Source organism: Oryza glaberrima, chromosome 6, assembly GCF_000147395.1.
Source record: "Oryza glaberrima chromosome 6, OglaRS2, whole genome shotgun sequence".
Classification (NCBI taxonomy): Eukaryota; Viridiplantae; Streptophyta; class Magnoliopsida; order Poales; family Poaceae; genus Oryza; species Oryza glaberrima.
Genome location: NC_068331.1, coordinates 20876216 through 20893919, shown reverse-complemented (window position 1 = coordinate 20893919; position 17704 = coordinate 20876216). Strand labels below are relative to the sequence as shown.

General features: G+C 44.0%; 1 protein-coding gene across 1 annotated transcript; it reads left to right on the top strand.

The window, feature by feature from the left end:
* Positions 1 to 7312: 7312 nt before the first annotated feature.
* Positions 7313 to 17598, top strand: LOC127775980 (protein SHORT ROOT IN SALT MEDIUM 1). Its single transcript, XM_052302294.1, has 23 exons — positions 7313 to 7492; positions 7630 to 7790; positions 7890 to 8021; positions 8612 to 8887; positions 9002 to 9022; positions 9113 to 9174; positions 9442 to 10167; positions 10270 to 10315; positions 10836 to 10928; positions 11047 to 11102; positions 11221 to 11329; positions 11754 to 11968; positions 12065 to 12128; positions 12793 to 12966; positions 13053 to 13083; positions 13166 to 14103; positions 14211 to 14285; positions 14464 to 14538; positions 15075 to 15578; positions 16201 to 16482; positions 16596 to 16637; positions 16737 to 16799; positions 17196 to 17598. Exons 2-23 carry the CDS (start codon positions 7716 to 7718, stop codon positions 17283 to 17285), a joined length of 4149 nt encoding a protein of 1382 aa, XP_052158254.1. The 5' UTR covers positions 7313 to 7492; positions 7630 to 7715; the 3' UTR covers positions 17286 to 17598.
* The last annotated feature ends 106 nt before the right edge of the window (positions 17599 to 17704 follow it).

The following is a 17704-nucleotide window of genomic DNA, read 5'->3' as shown; positions in this document are numbered from 1 at the left end:
GGCAGAGCGCGCCGTTGCCGATATCGAGACCACAGATGACTGGCGCACCCCACTCATCAAATTCATAGGCAGCGAAGAGTTGCCCGAGGACGATGCAAAAACCGAGAAAATATCCCGTAAAGCAAAAGTCTACTGTATGACCGGCAACGATCTATACAAGAAGGCTCCAAACGGGGTACTCCTAAAATGCGTCTCGTCCGACGACGGCAGACATCTCCTCCTCAACATACATGAAGGGATCTGTGGGTCACATGCCGCCGGTCGGACATTAGTCGGAAAATCTTTTCGACAAGGGTTCTTCTGGCCAACCGCCCTCAAAGACGCCTGCGACATGGTTCAGCGGTGTGAAGCCTGTCAATTTCACAGTAAACACACAAGGCTACCAACGTAAGCACTCCAGACTATCCCTCTCACTTGGCCGTTCTTGTGCTGGGGGCTAGATATACTCAGGCCATTCCCACGAGGACAGGGCGGTTACAGGTTCCTATTCGTGGCGATCGACAAATTCACTAAGTGGATTAAAGCGACACCCACGGGGGAAATCAAGGCCGACAACGCCATCGTATCATAACGGACAACGGCTCCCAGTTCATCAGTGCCGATTTCCAGGATTACTGCATCAGGCTGGGAGTCAAGATCTGCTTCGCCTCGGTTTCTCACCCTCAGAGCAATGGATAAGTCGAGAGGGCAAACGGCATAGTACTACAAGGAATCAAGACCCGCGTCTACGACAGGCTCATGTCACATGACAAGAAGTGGGTCAAAGAACTTCCATCAGTACCGACAACGTCTAACAAGAAGACACCCTTCTTCCTCGTGTACGTCTCAGAGGCCATGCTTCCCACCGAACTACGATATCAAAGTACACGAGCACAGAAGTACTCCTATGAGAATCAGGAGGAGCAGCGAAATGACAATGTGAATCTACTCGAGGAACATCGTGAACGAGTTGCCGTTCGAGCAGCCAGCTACCAACAGGCCCTTCGCCGCTACCACGAGAAAAGCATCCGAGCACGCACACTTTCGATTGGCGATTACGTCCTCCGACGGGTTCAAAGTCAAGTAGGGCGAAACAAGCTCTCACCCAAATGGGAAGGACCGTACACGATCACACAAGTTCTACGGCCAGGCGCATTCAAAATTGCAGATGGCGATGGTCGTGAGTTGGCAAATTCCTAGAACATTGATCAATTACGTAAATTCTATGTATAAGTCAATAGTATCTATACTTGTAAGACATCTTATAGCTTCAATAAAGCCTATTTTCAGGTACAGACTACAATCAAAGTGTTCCTTCCTGATGATCCCTTACACAGATGACACCTAGCGTTGAAACCTATCCTCATGTCCCTTTACGCCGTCTTGACAAGGCCTCCGAGAAACCTAAGGGAACTTCAGCTGGGGACGCCCAGAGCCAATAAGGCCTTGTCGGATCTTGTAGAGACGAAAGACCATGTAAGATCTGGTCGTGTAAGAGTTCTCGCTGTGCGTATTAACCAAGGCATGTAATCGGAAATTAACTTTCCAACTTCACGGCTAGGGGCTAGGATCAGTGATTGTTCAACCGAGGCAGGTCAAAGGTCTAAGAGCCTTATCTTCCGAGAAGAATTCTCCGATGACAAGGCTAGGGGCTAGGGAGAGTGTATAACTCAAATGACTGATCGAAGTCGTGAAGTGAGAAGACACTCATACACGCTACATCCAGAGTAAGAAAGCTTAGTTAGATAGATTTCTTTTCTATTTCACAAGTACTTCTTACAATTCCACAAAAATCCAAAATTACATTACACTTTTTCTAAGACATTTGTCACAGGACACGGAAACTACCAGGAAGGCCAACGCCAGTCCATGGACTGGAAGACCATCTCCGCCAGCGGCGCCATCGACTTCGCCAGGCCATCTATCTCCGTAGGAGTTCTCCGAAACGAGAAAACCCTTCGTGGAGGAACTCGAGGTGCAGCTGCGGACGATGATCTCGTATGCAAGCCAATACATGCCCCCCGGCATATCGGCTCGATCGACAACACTCCTGCTTCAGGGCCTCGTCGATACGCTCGCCGATGCCTTCGAGCTAGGCGCAGGCCCCATTCAGCCACGAGATATATCCAGCCGCCGATTCCTCAGGATCCCCACGGGGTACTCGGAGCTCTCTACAGACTCTTGACATGGAGGTGCAGCAACTCTTCAGATACGAGTTGAACCACACCTCGCGACCCCGGAGTGTCTCCATGGCCTGGTCCTTCCTCACTTCCAGCATAGTCCTCTCGAGTTCCGCGACCTCAAACTTCGTCCTCCAATACTGGATGCGACGATCCTGGTCAGCAAGCGCACTCTCGAGGTCTGCTCAGCATGGAAACGACTAAGTCAAACTGCTCTTCTCTCCCGAGAATACAACAAATCAAGTCGATCCAGATGAAAGAGTAAAGGAGATGAAAACAAAGATAACCAACCTAAGGGACTCGTCGCCATGCCCGTTTCCACACGCGAATTTTGAGCTACATCGCCCTCCGGCACATGTGGCTCGAACGCAAGCACCGGAACGATCATTGGCAACTCAAGCTGCCCGCGCTGCTGGACATCCTCGACATCAACATCTCTACAGACGACAACAAAGTACTCAAGATCAAAATGCTGAAGAAAGCTAAGGTGATGACTGCAGACACAAAGGCAGTTGGAGCCAATGAGAGTTTTACAAAGCATAACTACAGAGTACAAGAGAGCCAAAATCCTACTCTTCAAAAAGCGGGAGGACAGACTCCCCCAGATCGCCGACTTCTTCCATCACATCCTTGCGCGCGTCGCTAGCCGCCCCCTGATCCAAGATCTTCCGCAGATCGAGTTCAGGGTGCGCCAGCCTCACACATGCAAGGACATGGCACGCCCCGGTATAGATCCCGTTGGACGTCTCCTCTCCGATCCTGACCGCGTGCTTAGAGGGGATCGCCTCCATCGCCATCGCCAGCTCCGCAAGCGAAGTCGTCAGCGAGAACTCATCGGGATTCGCCGGGATGGTGGACTTGATCCCGCACTCCCCGGCGAGCTGGTGCAGACCAGTGTAGGTGACCCGCAACGAGCCACGGATTTCCGACAAGTTGTTCTCGAGCTCCGACATGCGGTGCTCGAGCCCCTGCCGTTGTCGCTCGTTGCCGGCCACCAGTTCCCTCATCTTCTGGAGGTCCTCGCGAACCTCCGCCAGATCACGCGCCAGCCGGTCAGCACGCTCATTCACCAACGCCGCCGCAGCCGCCCTCGCCTCCGCGATCTCGCGGCTAACACCGCGAGCACCAGCCTCGAGGAGGCACCCCATCTCGACCTGGAGCTCCTCCCATGTGAGGACGGCAGTCGGCGGACCCCGACTAGCCGCGAGATCGCTGGCTGGGCCGCTCGGCGTCACCTCGCGGCTCCTGGGTACGACCACGACATCTGTCGAGGCCACGGCAGGAGACACGCTGGAAGTCAATCTGGACCCATCTTGCACCGCTTTCGCCCGCGTCGCCCTGTGAAAGGCTACAATTGAGACATGCTGCAAGAGCTCGATGAAGTGATAAAACCTCAAAGTTCACCCACTTACTTCTCGCCAAGTGTCACAAGCCGCTGCCGTCGTGGAGGCAGGGGGGACGCATCCGAGGCCTGGAGTATAACAGGCATGATATGAGGAGAAAGTTTCCCGACTACACGATGAAGGACAAGGGAACTCACCGAGGGGGTGGGCGTCTTCCGACAATGTCCGATCACAGAGGAGAATTTCCTCCCCTTTTTCGGAACGTTGCCGCGACTCATTGTGGCAGCAGCGGCAGCAGCGGCTGACGCCTCCTTGGCGACTTTCTCCTTCAGCGATGCCGCCACCTGATGGTCCACGAGCGGCCCGATGATATCAGTCAGAGGGAGAGCCTACGCTTCATAAAGTCACAAGGCAATCCCGGAAGAAAAATGCAAAAGGGCCGCTGAGTACACTTACATTGATGGCAGTTTCGCGTTCGGCTGCCCCTCTCTCGCAAAGGGGGACGGGGACGTCGCTCGCCGTTGTCGGGCCACTGACCATCAATTGGACGACGCGGTGCTCCACGATTGCGCTGTTCAAGCCTGTAGATTGAGACCAGAATCCGATAAGTCATGAGGAACACGCACATAAGAGAGTCAATTTAACTATGAGAAAAATACCCCGAGGAGAAACCTGGGTCGCGTCCTCTGGCCCAGAATAGTCAAAGGCTGGGTGGGCTCGAGCCTGGAGCGACTGGATCTGCCTACCAATGAAGTCAGCAGCGACTTCATACCCCGACAACCCCCGTACTCGGAGGTCATCAATGATATCGATGAAAGATTGGAGGGACGGGGTCAAGGCGGGTTGGGCGGTCCAAGATGAAATCTTGTCTGGTTGCTCCGTAGGAACAATGAAGACCGGATCTGAATCTTCTATCTGAAGATAGAACCACCTCCCCCACCATTTGCTGCGAGATGAGGGGCACTAGAAGGGGATGTATCGCGACTTCAGGCCATCCCAAAGTCGGAAACCGACACACCCGGACACTTTTTTAGGTTCCATCCAGCGCAACTGATAGTAAAAGCGGAAGAGATCAAGAAACGGCTCTATCCCAATGTAGGCCTCACAAAGATGCGAAAAGATACTAAGGAAGGCGATGGAATTGGGGTTCAAATGGAGCAAGGAAAGGCCGTAGAAATTCAAAGACCAAGAGAAGAAATTCAGAAGGCGAAGGAAGAAAACCACCAAGAATATAGTCCTCGATCGCAACCATGCGACCTAGGACAGGCTGGGGTTCAGTACCTCCTACTTCTCTCTCCATGGTCCCGCGACCGGGAAGGGCGCCATCCTCCTGCAGCTTCTTCAGCGACGCGCTGGTGGAGGTAGACTTGTCGAGGTCCATTGCCACTGGGGATTGCCGGAGAAAGGACCGAGATGAGCTAGCTAGGGTTTTTGCGGAAGCGGAGAAGATGAGGAAAGCTTGGAGGCTGGAGTTTTTTTTTCACAACCGGCGGACTTCAAATTGGATCCCCAAAACTCCCTTAAATAGTCGCACTTCCGACGGTGCGAATTCCAAGGAAAGGAGAGAGATTGCCTCCGGAAATTTCTGGGTCCGTCACGCGTGGCAGTTTTACGGCTTACAATTTAAATTCACTCATGACCGTTGAGCTTCACTGGGCGTTGTCGATCACTCCTTATCTCTCGGTCCTCACACCAAGAACGACAACAACCTCGACATCAGAAGTCACGATCGGTTACACGAGTTCATTTAAGCAGAAGTCGGGGGCTACTGTCAGGGTTACGGGTAAGGTATACCCTCTACCCTTCGATATACGTCACATATCGATATGGTATACATACGCGTATACGGACGTTTTCGGCATACGTTAAGGAAATTCATCATGGAGTTCACAGATGGAAGGAGTCCTACTCGGACAGAACTGGGTCATCATTGTATCGTGCCGGGTCCGATGTCTCCGAGTCCTACTTGGAGATCAGTTGACCTGCGATATAAAAGGGACCCCCGGGAGGACCTAAGGCATTGAATCTCATAGCCAACACATCCACCACACCCTACGGAGTTGGAGCCTATAGGAGCCAAGTCGCCGGGAGATCTAGTCGAACCTGTTCGATTACGACCTCATCGATATCATCGGGTTCCGCTTTTCCCTTTGTAATATGTGGTTTCCATCATATAATCCCATATCAACTGGATTAGGGCTATTACCTATCAAGGGGCCTGAACCAGTATAATCTTTGTTTTCTGCCCGCTTGATGTCGTATTACGTAGATCCTCGTACCAGCGTACCCCAATACCCTCTATATCCGATCTACGGGTATCCCCCGTCGACAACGTGTCATCCTTTACTTATAGGGAATGGGATGTGTAGGATCTGTTTAATTAAGTTTTCTTTCATATATACTATATATCAACATCCTCTGCTGGTGATAAATTAAGCTCTTGAAGCCACATGTGGTCCGATGTTAGAAACTTAAGTTGCATCATACGCGGTTTTAATAATTTAAAGTGATTTAAGGGAAGATTAATAACTTCACGGGTGATGTAGACTTTTCGTTTTAGTTGTTGTTAGTATCTCACTCATATGCAAGATAGAGTAAACATAGTAAATGGTCGAGACATTAGGACTCGATAGTTTATCATTTTCTTTTTAACTTAGCTGTAACTAAAATTTAATTTTTAAACTTAATTTTAGATTTTATTTTGATATTTTCTTTTATCGAAGATTACTTTCTACCATTGCCTTTTGTGCTAAAAAATATTTTTCTTACAAAAGTTACAACTTGTTGTAGGCGAAACGATGAGACCATATGTATTATTGTAGTCACGCTTCCAAACTACATTTCCTAAATAACTTTTAAAAATCTGCTTTTGAAAATTATACTAATATTTAGTTTATTTGTTTGTCCCTTTGAAAAGTTATCATAAATTCAGATTCATCCCTTGTCCATCGACACTTTAAAACACACCTACAAGTGGTTTGATCTATAAACAGATCAAACAAAACGCATTTGCATAATTACATTTGCATTACGCACAATGTCTAAAATGTTAGTACTACTGTGTTTGTAAGAATTCCATCTCCCACGAGAGCTAGATTACACAAAACCAGGTTCGATAAAAAAAGATTAGACAAAACCGTGCAATAAAATTTAGCTCCAACTTATAAATTTAGCTCCAACACATATAACGCAAAACCCCAAGTATCATGATTCGTGAAATTTAGGGCCTGTTTGGTACACCTCCAACTCCTAAATTTAGCTCCAAAAGTTAAGTTTAGATTGGAGTTGTGGAGCTGACTAAACCCAGCTACATAACTCTAGTGTATTTTGTGAGAAAGATTCACCCAACTCCACTTCCAATTTTAGTGGAGCTGAAACTGTTTGGCTGAGATCCAGCTCCACCCCTCTTCCAAACAGGCCCTTACTGATTTGCAAAGCAGAGCTTTTCTGCGACCCAATGAAACTCAAATGAAGCCGGCCGAATGAGATTGGCCCATCATTACCTTCTGAGCTGGGCCGAATTAGGTGGCCCACATATATCAGTACCAATGGACGGCTGCTGGTGTAGATCCTGCTCATCCAACGGCGCACGAGCGACAGCCCACGTCGACGCAGACTCGCAGCGTTTATTACATCCGTGGAAATATCCAAAAAACCACCCCGTACTACCTCGAGTTCCGGGATTTGGTACGAAAGAATTGAAACAAGGATCAAATTGTAAATTAAGTGAATCGCAGAGGTCTTTTCGGAATTCCCACTCCATTTGCTCAAGAGAGAGGGGAAAAAAGTACAAAATAAAAAGGAAAAAGGACAGCCTCCTAGGCTTAGACCCCCTCCTCGCTCTCTCTCTCGCTAACCCTTCCTCGCCGCCGCCGCCGCCGCCGCTATCCCACCGGCGGAGTCACCGCCCGTCCTCCTCTGGAGCCGCGGGACGCAGGTTCTCACCGCGCGCATCGCCGTCGCTTCGTCCGCCCCCTCCCCACCACACAGGTAAACCCTAGCGTCGACTTGGTTCTCGCTTTTCCTCAAACGCGTCGGGGTGGGAGCTCTCCTGCCCGCGTCCATGGATGGGATGGATCGATCCGAGGTTCCTCGCGTGTCCTCCCTAATGCGGTCTCCCTCTCTAGGTTTATCTCGAAGGGAGGCGGGTGGTCGCGGATTTTTTTTTTATTTGGGGGGGTCGGCCAAACCCTAGGCGGGCGGGGCGTCCGCCATGTTTCCGCCGAAAGGGTCCAATCCCTATGGGCAGCAGCAAAGTTACGGAGGGCAGCAATCCTATGGCCAAATCGTGAGTCCCTGAAATGCCTGCTTATCTAGTGTTTTTTTTGCTTCGGTACCTAATCCGGTTCTCATATATGCATATGTTGTTTTGATTGGACTCATGCAGCCTGGCAGCAGTGGATTTTCGTCCTCGGCAGCAACGGGTGGTGCTGATGGTAGTCGATTTGGCGCCCGTGTCGGGCAGGGTGCAGCTGGGCAGTATGGAGGGCCTTACGCTTCAGTGTACGGCACACAGCAGGTTGTTAGCTAGTATATAACAGGAAAAATTTTTATCTTTTAGATTTTGGCTCCATGTAATTTATTCAGCCACCAACTGTCATTTGTCGCTTGTTAATACTCCCTGCGTTTGCAAATACTTGGCCCTATTGATTACTGCTTTCACTTTGACCATAAAAAAAATTTGCCAGTTCTGTTAGTTTGAAGCAACAATTTCCCACAAAATCCAGGAGTTGATGATACCTTATGGAACAATTCGTTCAAAATGGGAACCATGCCCTACACTTTATAAAACAAGTGGCACTGTTTGAAAGTAAAATTAGTAAATCTCGAGCATATGATCGTTTATGTCAATTGGTTGTATTAACTGATTTGGTGTCTTGGCATATATGGAAAAAGAAACTGGTTTTATTGGCAAACTACTCATTCCCTTTGGTTTAGTTTTTTTTGCCAAGTTCCCTCATTGTGCATTGCAATGCCCTTCTCTACTGCCTATCTGTTTTTAGCTTTACCATTTGATTTCTCTGATGGTTGAAACTGCCTTCTCATTTTTCTTTTAGTTGTCTTGTTGCATAGTGTCTCAAATGAACTTTCAATTTACCCTTTCAACAGGTTGGTGGACTTGGTGGCAAAGGTCCGGCTTCTTCTAGTATTCCTAATTTGCCTGAGCCGTCCAAGTTCTCGTCTGGATCTGTAGGGTCCAGCATAGCAAGACCAAATGATGACTATATGGCTGTGCGTGGTTATGGACAAAAGCTAGACCAGTATGGTAGTGATTATACATTAGAGAGAAGAATGTATGGTGATCACTCAGCTAATCTTGGCAGGAGAGATGGGCTTACTGATTTGGATAGAAGATATCCCGAGCATGTTTCTGGAGGCCATCAGGTCACCCCCGCACCCTTCCCGTGCCCTATCTCTTTTGTTTGTGTTCTCAGTAATCCTTTCCTTTTTGACTTTAACAATGCATTCAAATAACCGATCTTTTCTTTTATTATTCAGATTCATGATCGTATGGAGCAGGTAGATTTATTTTTTCCCTCACAAAACTTTGTTCTGCTCGTTTCCCTTCTCTGGCTTTTCATAAACTTAATCCTGCTGTTTTTTTTTCAGGGTTCATCAATGCGCCATCCACAGCTGCTGAAACCCCAACTGCAGTCTGGATCTGATATAAGGTATGTCGGCTCTTAGTCAGGCCATATAAATGAGTGCAGCAGGTTTCTGATTCATATTATCATACCTTAATTACTCAGTTTAAATAGCGCATTGAATGAATGAACATGTGCTTGTTCCAAATATTTCTGCCCTAGGATCATGTTCTTGTTTGTTATTATGATATAACTCTGTGATATCCTTGGAAACGTAAATCACTAGTGATCCTTTGTCTTTATGACTGCAACAAAACATAGCACATGCACTGAGTAAGTATGCATTTCTGGCAGACAAGCCGATTACTTTGCAGGAAGGTCTGCTCCAATCCATCAAGGATCGCAGGATATTGGTGCATATGGAAGAGTTGAAGCTGATCATCGCAACTTGTCCATTCTTGGGACCGCCCCATATGGAGGACAACAGTCAGCTTCGTTGTTGGGAGGAGCTCCTAGGACAAACATTGATAGCCTCTCCTATGGGCAAGGGTCATCAAGCAGCGGTTATGGGATGGGTCTGCCCCCTGGACGGGACTATGCCTCAGGGAAAGGTCTTCTCCATCCTTCTTCGGATTCTGATTACCGAGATAGCATTTTATCCCGTGTACATCCAGGCATCTCCATGGTTGATGAACGTGCTGTTGATCGGGTTGGTTATCGTCGTGAACTGGATCTAAGAGATGAAGAACGTCGAAGGGACCTATTACTGGAAAGAGAAAAGGAACGTGACCGTGAACGGGAACGAGAGCTGCGAGACCTACGAGATCGCGAAAGAGAGCGTGAAAGGGAAAGGGACCGTGAAAGACTAAGAGAACGTGAAAGAGAAAGGGAACTTGAACGCGAAAGAGAACGTCTTCGTGAACGTCGCATGAAGGAGAGGGAGCGGGATAGGAAGCACCCTGCTGATTCAAGGAGGGAGCACACTCCACCTAGAACTCCTGGTGATCGGCGGCGTTCTTCTTCTGTTAGAGCTGAGAAGCCTTTGCGGCGACCTTCACCTCGGCGTGATGCTGTGCATAGGTGGACCTCCATGTTTTCTCTGTAGCTTTGTGGATGCAATAGGTTGCTGCTTCGTCTTTCGTGCAGCTTTTTAAACTAACGCTTTCGTTTGTTCTCCTGAAGGCATCGTTCACCTGTTAAAGAAATAAAGAGAGAATATATTTGCAAGGTAAATGAGCAGTTGCGTTTGTCAGTGTTCTTGCAGAAGTCAATTGATAATGTTGGTTCTCCACTGGCCTCCTTGATGTGCTCTGGTCTTCAAGCCCCCTTGATTCTTGTCCTTCTGAAGCCATTTCTCTGTTGTATCTTTGTCAAGTTACACACCCATATTTGAAACTTCCCTTCTCTGATAAATACGGGGATTCAGACTTCCAGTTATTTTATCCATCTTTTCCCCTATCCTTCCTTGTCCAGTAGTTGATTTGTTTTATGGTACCCGAAAAATCTCTGATGCCATATTCTTGTGATGTGGAAAATCATTAGATGCCTCCTTCAAATCTGAAGATCATTCACAACTTAATCATACTGCAGAGGATATGATCAAGAATTTGTGAATGGCGTCTTCCTTTCTCCATTTCCTATTTATTCGAAAATTGCATCATCACATCCTTTATTTTTGTATGTACAGTTATGCAATATTTTATTTTGTTGCTTACTGGTTGTATTATTGCTGATTGGGTTCCGTACAGGTTTTGCCATTTCGCTTGGTGGATGATGAGAGGGACTATTTATCTTTGACAAAAAGATATCCTAGGCTATCAATTGCTCCAGATTTTTCTAAGGTTGTGCATTCTGTTGCTGATTGAAAACTCAAAATCTGAATGTTGAACCCCATGTCATTCTGGACTATTATTTCCCTTTTTTGTTCTTTGGGCTTATTTGTGACTTACTGCTTTGTAGATTGTCTTCAATTGGACTAAAGAAAGCCTAAATCTTTCGCTGCACACACCTGTGAGGTATATTTTTATTGGAAAGATGTAACTAGATATAGTTCTTCATTACATGTTCTATTGGTTGCTGTGCTTATACTTCCTAGTAATGGTCTTCTATGTTGCTGCTGCTGCCATAAAACAGTTTGGAGCATGGCATCCATGAAGTTGATGATAGTACTGATGAAGGATCAGTGATTACCTCTGGGAAAACATCAAGCACCAAGATTTCCGAAATCATTTGGAATGCAAAGGTTTTTTTGTCTTTACCTTTGTAATTATTTGAAATTATGAGTTATATTGAGTTGTTTTGATCAGTGTCTAATTGGAGATTTTGTTGATTTTGGGTTCTCAGCCTGCTGTTGTGCTTTAACATATGTTGGAAACATATTTCAGATGGCATTGTAATAGTAAAAACTTGCAGACCAATTTTTTGTTGCATGCAATGACATGAAGTGTATAACTAATACTGCTGATCCACCTTACCTTATCTAAATGCATTAAGTGTCGCCGTGCTGTGTTTCCTGGTTCATACTTTTCATGTGTAATTTTTGTTGATGTTAAGAACCATGGAGTTGACCTGGTAGTGGTACAGATGCCATGCTTCAGTAGACCTGATTTGAAAGTGTGCTGCTAAAGTTTTGATGCCCTTTTATTTCATGGTCATGGCTTGTGCAGGTGCTTTTGATGAGCGGCATGAGCAACAGTGCCTTTGCTGACATAACGTCATTGAGAAGTACAGATGAACGAGTGGTGCATCTGAACAATATCTTGAAATTTGCTGTATTCAAGAGGGATCGTTCACTTTTTGCAATTGGGGGCCCTTGGAATGCAGCAATAGACAGTGGAGACCCTGTAGTTGACCCTTCTTGCTTGATTCAGACTGCTATCAGGTACACCACTAGAACTGTGTATTTAATAATGCATAATGGTTCATGGATGTATTGCATATTGCCGTTATACTGAAAGTCACAATTCTTCATGGACAGACATGTTAAGGAACTGGTTCAAGTTGATCTCTCTAATTGTACCCAGTGGAACCGTTTTCTTGAGGTACCTATGCAATTATACCCAGAGCTTTCTACAAAGAAATATTTGTTATTTTATGTTCTTTTAAAGGAAAATGACATCCTTTTGTTAGATCCTCATATTACCAAAATGGTCTAAATTGGATGTTTTGCTGGATTGTAGGATATTTATTTCTATTTTTGCAGTTGTGGTCTAACTAGGTAGCCATCCGGCTTTAATTTCTTATTCAAATGATTTTTTTGTGAACATGACCTAATTCTCTAATACTTATCGAGGGTTAAGAAAATATTGCTGTTTTGCTAGTTCAAAAAAAGGTGGGGTCACCTTGGTTCTCTGGAGTTCTTGTTTTGAACCGTCGCACTTTCTTCTTTTGATTAATAACCCCCATCTTCTTTTAATTACCAAGGTGTTTTTTTTCTTTGTATAATTTTCATCTTGACAATATCAGCATCATAGAAGGTTTGACTTGAGCTAAATTCTAGCAAAACTAGCCATATTCTCCACAGTGAGTGATATGTGGCCAGTTACAGCTGTGATATTAAACACTGTTTATGTCTGATATAAGTTGCTTCCAGAAATGCGATTAGATCATCTGTCCCAATAATTAAGTCTACTAACTTCACTCTAGATAACTGGTTAAGTATTACTGCTGGAGTCACAGTTACTAATGCAAAACATATTACTACAGATCCATTACAACAGGGTTGGCAAAGATGGACTCTTCAGTCACAAAGAAATCACTGTACTTTTTGTGCCAAACCTGTCAGAATGCTTACCTTCAGTGGATTTATGGAAGAAAAATTGGACTGCATATAGGAAATCAAGGACAGAAAAGGAGCAGCTGATTATGAAGAAGGAGAAGGTTAGTTTGCTGTTATGATTACAGAGCATACTTGTTTCCTTTTGAAGCACTACTAACAATTCTTAATTTCTTTTCCTTGTATTTAGAGCCCAGCCGATGCAAGCAAACAGAAGCAAGGTTTGAATATTCACTTATAATTACATAGCTTGTATCAATGCCTACTAACCAAATAAATGAACCGAATTGTTGACAATTTCAGGAGAACTAGGCCAGGGTAAAAGTACTGATGTTGATCAAAAGGAGGATGCTGGCCACAATGCTGCTGAAAATATGAAAGTTGATAATGATATGGATCTGCTGGGTAAAGATGGAAAGGAGAATCCTGCCGAGCATGATGGACAAAATCTTGGTAAAGTTGAGGAAAAAAATATTGATAAAGTCGAGGAACACATTGAGAAGAAGGGTGGGGGTGTTGAAGGGAACACTTCAGGTGAAGCTTCTGTTGACCATGCAACTGAGGATAAAAAGCCCACGAAAAAGAAAGTGATAAAAAAGGTTGTGAAAGTAGTTCGAAAAAAACCAACTGGTGAAACTTCAGCTGGTAAATCATCTCAGGAGGACAAGAACATTGTACCAGAAACTGCAAGCATAGTTGTGGAAGAGCAAGTCCAGCAAAAGAGTGAGGATGCTGGAAAAGAGGCTGAGGGCAAGAAACCTGGAAAGAAGAAAATAATTAGAAGGATTATTAAGAAAAAGCCTTCTGGGTCAGCTCGTGATTCGACTGCCCCTGCTGAAACAAGTAAGCAAGCAGTGGAGGTTCAGCCAGAGAAGAATAATGAAGTCTTGAGTGGTGCTGTGATTTCAGAGGCTAAACTTGAAGAAGCTTCAAAAGCTCCAGCTGAAGATGTCTCAAAACAGAATAAAGAACAGGAACAGGAGGAAAAGGGGCAGTCGTTGCCTGTTGACCAGAAGTCCAATGGGGATAAGATTAAGCAGCAGGAAGTTCTAAAACAAAAGGATATAAAGCAAGATGGGAAAAATGATAAGGCAAAGGATGATAAAGAGAAAAAGAGTAGAGATCAGAAGACGGATTCAAAGCAAAAGTCACTCACTGATACTAAAGAAAAAAAGAAATCTGATGAGCCTCCCAAACATCCAGGATTCATTCTTCAGGCCAAAAGGAGTAAAGACTCTAAAGTATGCCTAATATGCTTTAATTTCCTTGGGTTTTTTTTATTCCTTGTTAGCTTGTACATGTTATTAGAAGTTGCTTAGAGATTTATTGAACCAATTCTGTTTTGTAGGTCCGATCAACATCCCTTTCATTGGATGGCCTCCTTGACTATACGGCCAATGATCTGGAGGAGTCAGTATTTGAGGTCAGTATTCTACTCTGGTTTCTTTATTAGCTAGTAATTCACTTATTTTGTCACTGTGCTTCATAATTTTTTAACTACTTCCTTATTTAGGATCATATCATACTTCGAATAAATTTCTTACTGTTGAGATTATGCTAATGTGGTTTCACTCTGATGTGCAATTCTGTGTCCCTTTCAGCTTTCTTTGTTTGCCGAGTCTTTCAGTGAAATGCTTCAACACAAGATGGGTTGTGTTATATTATCTTTTCTTGAGGTAAACTCCTTTGAGCTCTGCCTGACGTTGTACCTTAAGCACACGATTGGCAATTTATTTGTTCGATTAAATTCATTTTTCTCTTTTTTGTTTCTCATGTATTGATTATCTTGTAACGTCTCTTCTGTTAAACTGTACAGGTTAGTATGGTATGCTTATGTAATTTCAGAACTGGTATTTCCTTTTTTTTTTGTAATTGATTCAGAATAAGTATTACTTTCTGTATACTGTTCAAATCTAAAATTTGGTATCTGAGTATCATTAAAAAGAAAAAATGGTGCACGCTGAGTGAGTACTGCGAATCATACTCGTCCGTAATACTTCTACGTAGCAATTATATTACATGGTAATGGTCCAAATTCTGTCATGGATGTTGCAACCTGAGGAGGCGTGGTCTGCTTAGCAGCTATATATTATGTTTGTGTTCTTCATTAATAGCTTATATTTGCTGCTCAATTTGATTGTCCTCAATCATTCCTGGTTTTGGAGCATTCTGAAGAAAATGACTCTTCTTTGATCTTTTACACGTTCCACAGAAATTATATAAGCGCTATGTTATCAAGAGGAATCAGCGTAAACGCCAAAGAGAAGAGGATCTAAAGAAGGAAGACAAGAAAACATCAGAGAAGCGGCCCAAGACAAATGATGAAACTTTAAGTGAAAGTGGCCCGAGTAATCAAGGGGAAAGTGTTGAAATGATAAAAGCGGGTAAGGGTACAGCTCATTCAGCTGGCCAACCCAATAAAGATGATGAGACAAAGATGAATGCGGGTCACTCAGCAGCTGCCCAGGATGAACTGGTTAAAGAGGGCAAGGAGAAGATGAGTGCAGATCACTCGACAGCGCCCCCTAAAGAACTTATAAAAGAGGGTGAGGAAAACATGAACACGGATAATTCAGTAGCTGTCCGTGTTGAGCCTGTAGCTGATGAGAAAATGGAGGATGAAGAGCCTGATTATGAAGAAGATCCTGAAGAGGTAGAATTATATGAAGATGATGAGGAGATGGATGAAGCTGCTGCTGAGGAACTGGTAGAACAGGTATTGTCTTCTGCAAATTTTGCATCCTACATATATTCATATTTGTCATACGGCATACCAGTGGGCTTGTTTACTTTCTAAGCACTTTCTTTATTAATGAATAGCTGGCTGCTTCATAACTGTATAGAACTATATATGCTTGTTGATACGGTGTTTAAGTTCATCTCCCGTCTCATGGGAGATTAATGCATGCTTTCATCTGGTTTCTCAATTATTTATTGTCGAAACGTGGAGTATATAATTCTACAATTGGAGCATACCTTATTGGTTCCAATGGAATCAAGTTCTGGGCTTTAATGTTTAGTTGCAAACAGGCAATTACTGATCTTGTCAATCTTATCCTGGGCTGTTGCATACATTCAGTCTTATCCGGTGCCTGAGTTCACCTTTTGAGACTAATTTATGATGTGCTAAGTTTCTACCATATGTTTTATGTTTGCACATCTGAAGCGGTTGCTCATTTATGCTAAGTTTGTCTTTTATGTAAAAGCTGTGGGCCTTGGAACTAACTATGCTTATTCTGTGTCTACTATCTGGTCTTTTATGTAAAAGCTGTGGGCCTTTGAACTAACTATGCTTATTCTGTGTCTACTATCTGGCACTTCATTTTACTATGCTGCAGAATGAAGATAATTTGAATGATAAGGCCAAGCAGGAAGTAACTACTGAAGAGGATGGAAACGAGAACACAGAGGAGCGTGAGTCAGAAAACAATGCTAATATGCTTGAAAAAGCTGCTTCAGGAGAGGACAAACAGTCTGTAGTTGAAAAATCTGCTTCAGTGGAGGGCAAACAATCTGTATCGGAGAAAGGTGACAAGGCAGTTGGTAAGGAGGTAAAGACAACTAGATCACAAAAAGGTGATTCAACAAAAGATGAGGTCGTTGATAAGGAGCTGCTGCAGGTAACTTTTGCTGCTGTATCCAAGAGATTAAGAATGGCCATAACTCAACTTAAAATTATGTTACATGCACTCTGCTTTATCTGCTGACGGCTGATCTTTTGCCTGCCTTTTAGGCTTTTAGATACTTCGACCAAAACAGAGCCGGTTATTTGAAGGTAGGATATAGACCTTACCTAAATTATAGTATTGGTTTTTTGGAAAGAATTCCTTTATTAGGTGCTCAAAGTCACATTATTCTAATCTTATAACGGCAGGTGGATGATTTAAGGTGCATTCTTCATAATTTGGGGAAGTTCTTATCTAACAGGGATGTGAAGGTCAGATACTTGAACCTATTACTGCCTCCATTCCATATTATCAGTCATTTTAGTTTTGTCTTTAGTCAAATTTCTCCGACTTTGATCTATTTTATAGAAAAATACAGCAACATCTAAAATAACGAATAAATGCACTGTCAACAATATTTTATTGTGAATTTAATGAAACTAATAAATAAAATATCATAAATGCACTGTCAGGATATATTTTATTGTGGATTTAATGAAACTAATCAATAAAATATCCAAATGGCGTCTCAGCATGTAGGTGCGCGTGCACTTGCGTTGTAAAAGTTTCTTCGTGTTTACATCAATCCCCGCTTTGCTGTCATTGATTTGATCAATTTTGATGCCTGCTTTGGTGTCTAACGCTGAAATGTTGTTTGTTCTCTGCAGGATTTGGTTCAAATCGCCCTTGTTGAGAGCAATTCTGCAAGGGATAATCGCATCATCTATACAAAGCTTGCGAAGAAAGTTGACCTCTGATCAGGTCCGACCTTGGCTAAGGAGTATGTTGAGATGGGCCGCAAATTAAACGAATAACCTTCTTTGAAGAGGCCAGCTACGGCGATGTCGATTTGAGTCACTTACCGATGTGTTCTCCTTACAATGACAAGGAGTAGCTAGATTTCATGTTTTTGTTTTCTTTTATGGATGTTTTCACCATAAACATGGCAAACAAAGCTGTCGTTTTGTATCATTGTATGTGTACTTGGAAAATTTTCTTTTGATATAAGCATTCACCCAAGAAAGAATGTTGTACACTAATTATATATAAGATGTATGCTTGCGGGTGCCATGACCTTGTATTATCTTTACATTGCGTTTCCCAAGCTCAAACCATGCATCATGGCATCAGATATGCTAGAGTTAGAATCTTTATCTAGATCTTTATAAACCTGATG